At 32.1% G+C, this 11,288-nt stretch overlaps 1 protein-coding gene across 6 annotated transcripts; it reads left to right on the top strand.

Annotated features, from left to right (window-relative positions):
- Nucleotides 1-3,990: 3,990 nt before the first annotated feature.
- Nucleotides 3,991-10,782, top strand: LOC110666187 (cyclic nucleotide-gated ion channel 2). 6 transcript variants are annotated; one of them, XM_021826602.2, is made up of 10 exons: nt 3,991-5,020; nt 5,298-5,406; nt 7,374-7,995; nt 8,625-8,840; nt 8,929-9,242; nt 9,329-9,440; nt 9,527-9,763; nt 9,877-9,963; nt 10,053-10,297; nt 10,390-10,782. In XM_021826602.2, the coding sequence occupies exons 2-10, from the start codon at nt 5,378-5,380 to the stop codon at nt 10,433-10,435; spliced, it is 1,908 nt and encodes a 635-aa protein (XP_021682294.2). In that variant the 5' UTR covers nt 3,991-5,020; nt 5,298-5,377; the 3' UTR covers nt 10,436-10,782. The 6 variants fall into 6 exon arrangements, with proteins under 6 accessions (XP_021682294.2, XP_021682289.2, XP_021682290.2 ...); XM_021826600.2 differs by adding an exon at nt 7,187-7,286 and having other exon boundaries at nt 3,997-5,020; nt 10,053-10,782; XM_021826597.2 differs by having other exon boundaries at nt 3,996-5,020; nt 5,306-5,406; nt 10,053-10,782.
- The last annotated feature ends 506 nt before the right edge of the window (nt 10,783-11,288 follow it).

The raw sequence follows: 11,288 nt of genomic DNA, 5'->3' as shown, positions 1-11,288 counted from the left end.
TAATTACTGAAAAATTATTAAATAGACCCGATTTATTATAAACTCAAAACACAATATAAAATAACTCATGTATTTAATAAATAAATCTCTCCATACATAATGTTTCTTAGGTTTATGATAGACTATATCTAATTTTACTAATAATCCCTCAATTAGTGAATTGTATCAGTAATATTTCTTAACTTTAATTTGTATCATATAAATCTTTGAAGTTTAATTTGAGTATCCTTGAAATTCATGTGACCTGCTATTTCAGGTTTCTTGATTAATTTATACTTAAATTTCACTTATCATTCCTCAACTCAATAAATATTATATATATATATATATATATATATATATATATATATATATATATATATTTCTCAACTTTAATTTATCTCACACAAATTTTTTAACTTTAATTTAACATATAAATAAATTTTAATATAAAATTTACTAAATAATAATTAAGATTGTATACATTATTTTTCTAATTTAATAAATAATGACAAAAACTATATATATATATATATATATATATATATAAAATCAACCTATATAAAAAATTAAATCATTCATACTTAATTAAGGTTTAAATATTTTCAAAATAAAGTAAAATAATTATATGTTATTAATTTTTTTTCTTATATTAAAATAAATCAAAGGAATTAAGAAAAATTAGATATAAATCTTTTTGATGTTAATCTTAAATCAAATTAAAAATAATATATGTAAAAAATAAGATTTTTATATGATAAATTAACTAATTAATATTAAACTGTTTTTCTAAAAGTATGATTTTATTTTAAATAAATCGAAAATAAATGAAGATTTAAAATCTTAAATTGACTATAAAATTTAGGGATTGTTTAAGGATAACTATGATAAACCTATTTAAGTTAAGGGAAGATGAGGGAAACTTAGCTATAAACTAACTTAGAAATCTATAATAATAGGTTACAGAGATTTTAGTGATATTGAAATTTGAAGAAGATTTTTACGATACGAATTGAAGTTGAATGACAATACTAATATAATCACCTAAATTGAGAGATTATGAATGAAATCAACTCCAAAACAAACATTAAACCAACCATAGAACTGTTAGCCAATCATTCAATAAACACCAAGTATTGTGTGCAAACTCAAAGTTTAAAATTAACATTAAAATTAAAAAAAGAATTGACACTACGAATTACAACCAACCAAATTAAATTTGTTATTATTTTAATTCAAATTTTATTTTTTATTAAAATTTAAATCATATTGAACCAAGAATCGAATTAGATTCAAATTAAAATGAAGTGAATCAAATTGAATGAACAAATTTAAAATCAATTCTAAAAATATATTGTCTTTTAGATGCATTGTAATTAATCTCTTATTAGCTGTTTCACTTACTGTAGAGAAGAAGACAATAAGCTCTTCAATTGCCTTAATTAGCTGTTTCACTTTGTCAAGCCATTCACCACTCACCGGAAAATTTTATCTAAAAATTGGGACAGAACCTTTTTCTACTGCAATCGAATTCCTCAAAGTTAGTTAATACGTTGCTTTAGTTTGTTGACAAAGGCATCCAATCATGGAGTCAGATCTGTCAGTAGCATCATGTTTGGTGAGATCCACCAGGAATATTAAATTTAATTAAAAATCTAAAGGCATTATGAAATGGAATACGGTCACGGTATGGACAGTATTAATAGCTCTCTCCATCGTAATAAAATTAATCACTCTATCTTAACTCGACATATGCATCTAGAGATTATGAATATTCAAATATTTAAGACAGATGAGAATAGATAAATATTAATTTCTTTAAAACTTATATAAGTTATTTAATTAAAATTATTGATTCATGAATAATATATTTAGATATTTCTTATTTATTATGTAGAATGAGATGAATTAAATATTTTTATAATATTAACGTGTTTTTATATTATTTTCTTCTTATTCAATATTTATCTTTTGTGTTATTCCTTTGCCTTCTAACAAGTATTAAATTTTAAACGTTTTTGATAAAGTTATATTAGAGCGTGATGAAGTTATTAGATCATGATGAAATATGAAACTATTGTTTCTGCAATATAGATATTATTTCTTGTTGTCTTAATTAAGAGAATCTGTAAAATAAAAGATAAATGGTCAGAGATCCATCGAGAAGGTTTTTGATGAAGACTTTTCAACGCCTAAGTTTGAGGGGTGGTGATATTACTCCCCCAAAACAAAGTTAAACAGTCATTATTTGAGATAAAATATTCAACGTGGAGTCAAAATGTCAACACCCATTCAAAGAGTCAAAGTCGAGTGAGAGATTGCTTAACCATCTAAACCGAGCAGTCTCAAACCAAAGAAGAGATAATTAAGTCTAGGCCTAGACCGGGCAATAATGAAGGAAGCAACATCATCGCTTGATTAAAACAAGTTGAGCAAAACCTATACTGAACAGAAGAATCAAATAAGGATATAGTCAGATTTTTTGCAGGCATTCTCGGTTTGTTAGATTTAAGATTATTTCCATAATGAAGGCAACAACTGTTTTTTCCTAAAAGCCTATAAATATCAAAGAAGAATCAAGGAGCAGGTACACACACATTCTACCCAAATAAATATCAAAACTATTCTGTTCTATCATTTTATCTTTGAGATCAATATTGCTAGTTTGAGCGTCGAAGTGGCTGGCTGCCAACCTTACTCTTTCTTTGTTTTACAAGTCTACGTGGCAATAGAACTGGACTCTTGAAGCTCACGACAGCATCAAGTAGTATTCTTTGATAACGGTAGGGTAAAAAGAGAATAGAGGAAGAGGAAGAGAGGACAAGGAACCTCTTTAAACTCTTACCTAGCCATATTTATAGGGAAAGTAAATAATAGCATACTATAGAAAATAGTTTATGGTGGAGTATATTCTTTAATTAAGGGTAATTTTTTTAGGTAATTATTTTATATTGTATTACTGACTTAATTTTGGGAATTAGAGGTGGAAGTGAAGTGAAAAAAGAGAAGTTTGTGAGAAAAAAGACAACCCATTGAAAAAAGAAAGAAGGGAATGAAGATTTTCCAAGAGAGAAGCTAAGTAAAGAAGATTTTCAAAAATTAGTAAAGTTGAGAAGAAATTTGCTAAATTTGAGAAGATTAAAGTATAACAATATTCGAGAGTTTGAAAAGCTAAATTTGCTATTAGAAAGTGATTTTATGTGCAAAATGGAGTCCAGATTATTTTCTTAGTTTTGTGGTTAAAATTGTGATTGAAGACATGATTGGCAAGCATATGCGAATCATGAGTAAAAGATCTATACGAAGAAATATGATTAAGTATACAAGATAGATGAGTATAAATAAATGTAAAACTTTTAGATAAATCTGAGTGAGAGCTTATTAAGTGTATTCGGTGTATATGTAGTATTTTTCATAATTATATAAGACTTATACTCTATATTATAAAGAGAGTCAATTTTTCTGTAAAGGATGAAGTATTATTTTATAGGCGAGTATTTAATTAAAAAATCCTATTTCTATAATATTATTTGAGTATTTTTTTATATTATCTTTCCTTATGATTAATTATTTATCCTATGCATTATATGCTTATCTTTCTTAAAAAATTGATATCGAATTCTAAAAGCTTCGAACAAATACTTTATTGTCCAAGAATAATCCAACACATTCCCTAGGACCCATTGCACTTGACATATGCTTTTCCAAATTTACATTTTTTTAAAAAGTCTTGATTCCATCCACAGCCACTATTCTTTATCTTGGATTCTTGTTAATCATGGATTTGCAGCACAGTTGCCTCCGAGTCCTCGAGGAACCTTCCTCTTACGTTCAAAGAGATAAAGGAACACATCAAGATCCGACGTGTACTAGATGCAGGTCGCCTTCCACACAAATATTATATATGCATGTATCCCATCAATTTCAGCAAATTAATTATAATAATATAGATGTATGAGTGTATTTGTTTCACTTTTTGGTTGTCTTTCATCCACAAGAAGATGATATTTTTCTTCAAGATTTGGTGGAATAATTTTTTGGCCAAGCAGTGCATAATGAGGGCGAGGGAGATTAAAAAAAAAAAAAAGGTAGGTATCAGAAGCTGACAGATTCAAGAAGATGAAACGCAGTACACCCACCGGCCGCTCGCCACCCCGGCCCCCTCCCTCCGCTTATTAACACACCTGTTTCTTCACGTGTTATAAAAACTCATTTATATGTATGTACAAGAGAATGAATATGCATCCGAATCTTATCTATTAATTATTACTCGAAAAATCAAAGCATACGTATAGCTTTCGCTTTTAGCCAGGCATGCTTATCCTAGAAGGACATATTCTGGGGGATCACCATAGCAAACAAGCTAGCCAGGAACTTTCATTTCTGGCAAAACCAGCAGTGACCAATTAATTGCCAATAAACAATGAATATTTATAAGAATATTAAAGGAAAGAGCAAAGAAACTTCTATCCTTTTGGAATATATATTACAAAGAGCAGCAAAATGAGAAACTCGCTTGCTTGCTGTTCATTTTCCTAATAATTCTTGTGTTTTTCACTCTCTTTTTTTCTGTCGATCTTTCGTTACACGATGATGTGTATATATTATGGATTAAGGCAGCGTGTTAATCAAGATTAACCCTTGATCATCCCAACAAACTTGATTCACATGTTATAAACCTAAACCATGTTACTAATTAGCATACCGCGAGGGGACCATTATTAGGTGATATAATACAAAAAGAAAAAGAGAAAGAAAGAGAAAGAACGAAGAAACAGTGGAAGAAACCGGCAATTTTCAGATTTCCAAGGCGTATCTCCAACCTTATGGCGCTCTGGTGGGCCGAAAATCTCAGAAAGCATATTCAGATTAATCCATATATTATTTTATATGCTTGTTTTCAGTAATGCAATCTTTATTTCGGCTTCAAGAAGTTGATCGAATGCTAAAGGTTCTCAATTCTCGTTAAAGAAATTGTAGAGGGCTTGCTCTTATTTTTCAGTGGAGTATAGTATATATGCAACCCTAGCAGCAGCTTCAGGTACATACACTACTAGAAATTAACCAACCGTCATTTCATGTAAGATGTGTGCATATGCCGGGAAGGTAAAAGAAACGTGTGAATGTGATTACCCGCAAAGTCACCAAGTCTTGTCTTTCTTCTGTTCTGGTAATATTGCTGGTTTTAGCGCATGTGGCAGGAAGAAAATAGATAACCAGGAGGATGATTGTCATCGGTTTCTGATTACATGTTTAATTAGAATATTTTTCATTTTTAATTAATGATCTGCTATTGAAGCTGATGAGATTGAAATCAGGTTTGCAGGAGAGCTAGCTAGCCACCAGCTGCTGGGGTTGGATATATATATGGTCTACAGCTATATCTGCTTCAAAAAGGATGCCTTATAGTAGAGTAATTGGATATTGGTATGTCTAAATTTGGATAATCTTTTAGATTGTTTGATTTCTTTTTCTTTCATCTTTAGCCAGCAAGAAAAGAAATTTATAATCAATTAATTAAGCTTCTAGAGGTTACCAAAATCATTGCAAAGTAATTATACATGCTAATCATGTATATTAAGATAGACAAGTTCGTAAACAAAACTAACCAAATCATCACTGCAATATATCATTCCCTTTTCATATTTTCATGCTCTTATTTTGAGAGATTTGAGTTGTCGTTTATGTTTTAAAGAATTGGTTCCTGTCTTCCTGTTCAAAAAAAGCAGCAGCCCATGTTAAATTTCGCAGCCATGGTGGGTAAATTATTAACATCTCTCGGAATTTGGTTGAGTATATATATATTATTTGGTGATGCTGTACATTTTATTTAAATTTCTTTATCATATTTTAATTTGTGAAATTTAATATTTTAATTATATTTAAGTCTTTAAATCATTTTATTATAATTTATCATATATTTTTCAGTACTATTCATTATATATGAAAAAGAATTTGTGATTTCAAATATTAAAAATAAAAGTATATATTTCCACAATCACAGAGTTGCTTATCATTTTGATAGATGTAAGGTGGAAATTGCAGAAACCTATACACAGCTGAAACATTCTAATAGCAAAGTGTAATTATTAATTATTTGTCTTATATATAGGAGTTTAGGAATAGAAATTTTTTTTTATACAATATATTATCAAGTAACTATTCCATTTGAATTTTGAAATTTTTATCTGGGAAACTTTGACATCATGTCAAAAAATAGTTCAACCTTTATAAACGAGGGTTTAAATAATAGTTTTAGGCCTCTATTATATATAACTTTAAAAAAATTGGGAAACATGTATACAAAATTAAAATTAATCTTAATTTCTTAAAGTTAAGTTGACTGTGTTGAAAAATTATTAGATATATTAAAATTGATTTATCAAAATAAATATGAAATTTATATTTTATAATTTATAAAAAATTTCACATATATATGATGAGGGCAAAATGTATTAGAATTTCTCGTTAGAGTGTGTTTATCAATTTCTTAGGCTTATCATTATTAATTATGAAATGCATCTCTGCCATAATGGGAAATGTTAGAACAAGAGCTGGTAGCCTAGCAGTTAGTTAACCCAGTGAACCTAGTACGATAGTCTTTGTTTCCGTGGGTTGAATTCACGTATGGTATGATAATTAAATATTATATTTATTTAAAAGTGTAATAAAAATTAATGGTGATTGTTCAATTTGATGATAAATTCTTTCTCATAAGATTAAATTAAATAAAAGACGTCAGTCAATAGTCTGATTGATGTTAGATTTCAGAACTAAAATATTATGACTGTCATATTTAAAAAACTTATTTTTTACAATTAAAAAAATAGTTGTTAGAACAAGGAGATAATTCTACTTATAAGAAAAGTGGGATTCTTGAACAGAGTTTCAAATGTGAAAGTAGCAACAAAAAGAAAAATCTGAGATTATATAAACAAAATCCAAATTGCATCATCCATGTTCAAATAATACTTTTATTTTCCAAAAGAAACAAAAAGAAAAAGCCTATTTTGGGGTGAGAAATGAAAAGCAAAGTATCAGAATCAAACTTCGAAAGTTGCTTGCAAAAGCTGATCATATAATTCAGAAAGCAAAAAAAAAGGAAAGAAAAAAGTTCACATGACTCTCACTCTTTAGTTCGTCGTCACTGAACACCAACCCCACCATCTTTGTACTCTCTGTAATCTTCCTCTCATCTCTGTCACAGTGTCACCCATTACATTTGCATCTCTTTCATGCACTTCAAGACACAATCCCTTTGTGATCCGTCCTCCTTCTCCTCTTCATTCAATCATGTCGTCTTTCAGGTCAACTTTTGACTCCTGTTTTTATTTATCTAATCGATTAATTAATTGCTCGTTTTCTATCCATTGATGCTCATTTTATCATCTCAGGTGGCTCAATCTTGCAAGACTCACAAACAAACTTACCGATCATTGCAATGGAGGTAATTACGACGCCGTTTTGGGCTCCACCGAGTGTTATGCTTGTACCCAGGTTGGCGTCCCCGTCTTCCACTCCACCAGCTGTGACAGCTCCACTGCCCACCACCCCCATTGGCAAGCCTCCGCCGGTTCTTCCCTCGTTCCAATACGTGCTTCTTTACCCAAGTCTAACCCGACCCATGCTCTCACTGGCCCTTTTGGGCCCATCCTGGACCCACGTAGCCAGTGGGTCCAGTGGTGGAACCGGGTGTTCTTGTTAGCACGTGCAATATCTTTGGCTGTTGATCCGCTTTTCTTTTACGCCTTGAGTTTATCATTAGGGAAAGGTGGGGCCCCGTGTTTGTACGTGGACGATGGGGTAGCGGCTTTCGTTACCGTTGCTCGCACGTGCCTGGACGCTGTGCACCTCTGGCATTTGTGGTTGCAATTCAGGTTGGCCTACGTGTCAAGGGAGTCTCTTGTTTTTGGCTGTGGCAAACTCGTGTGGGACGCACGTGCCATCGCTTCCCATTACGTAAGGTCGCTGAAGGGATTCTGGTTGGATGCCTTTGTCATACTCCCATTTCCTCAGGTTGGTCCATTCAAATACAGAAGATGGTTATTTCAGCTTTTCAAGTGGTTAAATATCTTTAGTTAAAAAAAATGAAAGTTTTTCATACTAAAACATGTTAATTTTATTTCAAAAATTATTTCAATTAAAGTTATTAAATATAATTTTTATTCATCAAACAATCAAATTAAATTATCTTAATTTGATTTGATATCATATCAAATCGAATTGAAATTAAGAGTGCATTTAATTGAATAGAATAAGGTTCAACCCTTATAAAATTAATTATATGTTTAGTAAAATGTTAAAAAATTAAATATTATTTTATAAATTTTAACCTCGATTCTTTAAATTAAAATTGGGCTAGTTTGGATCGGTTGTCACGACTTCTTTATAGAAGTTGATTAGAAAAATAAAAAAAAAAGCCATGAATATTAGTAATTACCTTGATTATTAGTATTTTGGAAACATTTTAAAGAGGAGATTCTCAAGAATTGAGCTCTTGATTTTCTGGACCGTGTAAGCACTTGAGCATTGGGCATCTACAGCAGTGGCTGGACGCTCTTCTTTTTTAACACCAAGCTTAATAGTTTGATGTCAATGTTATTGTTAACAAGTTGGTTCACTCTTCTGGTTTCTTTCGTTGGCAGGCAATATTTTGGTTGTTGGTGCCAAAATTGGTGGTACAGGAGAAGATTGAGCTGGTATTAACAATAGTATTGCTAACCTTCTTGTTTCAATTCCTCCCTAAGCTCTACCATAGCTTTTGCTTGATGAGCAGAATGCGAAAGGTCACAGGCTACATTTTTGGCACCATTTGGTGGGGTTTTGGCCTTAATCTCATTGCCTACCTGATTGCCTCTCATGTTAGTCTACTTAATTTTTTCCTTTTAGCCGTTAATAAATACTTATAATCGGTTCATTTTCAGTACAGTAACAACCTGCTTGATGCAGGTTATTGGAGGATGCTGGTATGTGCTTGCTACTCAGCATGTAATGTCATGCCTCAAGGAACAGTGCGAAAGAAATAGCAACTGCAACCTCTCTTTGTCATGCTCAATGGATGTTTGTTATCAATTTATGTATCCTGAAGATAAATTTGGAAACCAATGTGGCAATAACTCAAAAATGATTGCAAAACCATTGTGCTTGGATGATGAAGGACCATTCAATCATGGGATCTACACAGAGGGGCTTCTAGTTGTTACCAGCAATTCACTTGCAGTCAGGGTACTTTATCCCATATTTTGGGGCCTGTTGAATCTCAGGTAATATATTTTGAACTTGCTTTACATCATCTCATCTGTTTTTTTTTTTTTTTTTTCTTTCTTTTGATATCTTGCTTTTATGACAGCTCTTTCGGCAATGCGCTCGATCCAACAAGTAACTTGATAGAAGTCGTGTTCAGTATATTCATTGTGCTGTTTGGCTTTACTCTCTTCACTTTAATGGTTGGGAACATCCAGGTGATAAAGTTTCCTTGTTTAATTTTACATTGACATAGAAGCACATTTCAAAAATAAGGAGTTGATAACTTGCTATTGTTTTATAGGTATTTTTGTCTGTGATCTTGGCAAAAAACAAAAACATGCAGCTGAAGCGTCGAGACATAGAATGGTGGATGAGTAGAAGACAATTGCCACCTGATTTAAGACGAAGAGTTCGGCATTTTGAAAATCAGAGATGGGCAGTCATGGGAGGAGAAGATGAGATTAAGTGGATGGAAGAGTTGCCTGAGGGCCTCCGAAGAGATATCAAGCGCCATCTCTGCGTAGACCTCATCAGAAAGGTAATTAACTGAACTATCTCCCAATGAGCTTGTGAAGAATGTCGATGAAAAATATGTGATCTACATGACAGAAATCTTATTAATATGTTCTAATCGCAATTTCTGTTGCTCAGGCACCTCTGTTTCACAATTTGGATGATCTTATTCTTGACAACATTTGTGATCGGGTCAAGCCCCTTATCTACAGCAAAGGCGAAAAGGTGCGAAATCACAGTTCACGAGGGATTTTGTTACTTATCGATGAACTATACTGAATTTGTTTAACATCTTGATCTTCCCTGTGAGACAGATAATTAGAGAAGGAGATCCTGTGCCAAGGATGTATTTTATAGTGCGTGGACGTGTGAAGCGTAGCCAAGGACTTAGTAAAGGCATGGTAGCCACAAGTGTGCTTGAGCCTGGAGGCTTCTTAGGTGATGAATTGCTCTCCTGGTGCCTTCGCCGTCCATTTATAGACCGACTTCCAGCCTCATCTGCAACGTTTTATTGTCTGGATTCAACAGAAGCATTTGGTCTTGATGCAAACCATCTCAGGTATATCACTGATCACTTCAGGTACACGTTTGCTAGCCAAAGACTCAAGCGAACATTGAGATATAACTCATCTAATTGGCGAACATGGGCAGCTGTGAACATACAATTTGCTTGGCGACGATACAGAATGAGAACTAGAGGTCTAGTGCTTCCTGTAGTGTTAAATGGGAACATTGAGAATCTGCTTCGACGGTATGCTGCAATGTTCATGTCACTCAGGCCACATGACCACCTTGAATAAATGAAAGTGTACCCTTTGTCGGTCCGTCCCGGCAATATTACCAAACAAATAACTAACAAAAAAAATCTTCTAGTTTCTTTGAAATCTTATTTTTCCATGAAAATCATGGAACTCATAATAATATCTGAACTTGAAAAATAAAATGTATAAATGCCTGCTCTTTGGCTGCTTATAAATTAATTAGCCAAGATCATCTTCAAAGCCTATGCTTTGGTTGAATGCTTGTTGTTTGCATCATCCTCCATTATTGGATCTTCTCTTATTTTCCAATATTATATCTTACCTAACATTCTAATGCTAGATACCATCACAAACCACTTCAGCACCATATCCTTAAATTATTTGAAAGGAAAAGAAAATCAATGGTACATAAGATATTTTCTTATGTCATAAATAATGTTTGGCTTGGATTTTTTTAAACATTAAAGTTTTAAAAAAATAATTACATGCATAAAAAATAATTACATGCAAAATGAATATCATTATTTTTTCAATAAAAAAGATTAAAAGAGTAAAAATTTGAATCTAACTGTCACGACCCAACCTATGGGCCGGACTGGCACTAGGATCTAGGCCCGCCTAAAGCCCCCGAGGTTCGTAGTAAGCCTAACTGTTCCTTAACCCAACTCTAAGGCCCATTTAAGCCTAATTTCAAGAATTCAACCGGACAGAGTCCAGCTATAAAATGGACAATTTAACAGGGAGTTTTTGACTCGCCCGACTTATAAACACAATATATAAGAAATTGGG

This window comes from Hevea brasiliensis, chromosome 16 (assembly GCF_030052815.1).
Source record: "Hevea brasiliensis isolate MT/VB/25A 57/8 chromosome 16, ASM3005281v1, whole genome shotgun sequence".
Classification (NCBI taxonomy): Eukaryota; Viridiplantae; Streptophyta; class Magnoliopsida; order Malpighiales; family Euphorbiaceae; genus Hevea; species Hevea brasiliensis.
Note: the sequence above shows the minus strand (reverse complement) of the source record. Positions and strands in the feature narration are given on the sequence as shown.

What these genes read in the sequence shown, in the direction of transcription:
- LOC110666187 (XM_021826597.2), top strand. Translation starts at nt 5,378, where the DNA reads ATGCCTTATAGTAGAGTAATTGGATATTG. An exon ending in AGTAGAGTAATTGGATATTG is followed by an intron (nt 5,407 to 7,373) that starts GTATGTCTAAAT and finishes TTATCATCTCAG; the next exon opens with GTGGCTCAATCTTGCAAGAC. An exon ending in TCTACAGCAAAGGCGAAAAG is followed by an intron (nt 9,964 to 10,052) that starts GTGCGAAATCAC and finishes CCTGTGAGACAG; the next exon opens with ATAATTAGAGAAGGAGATCC.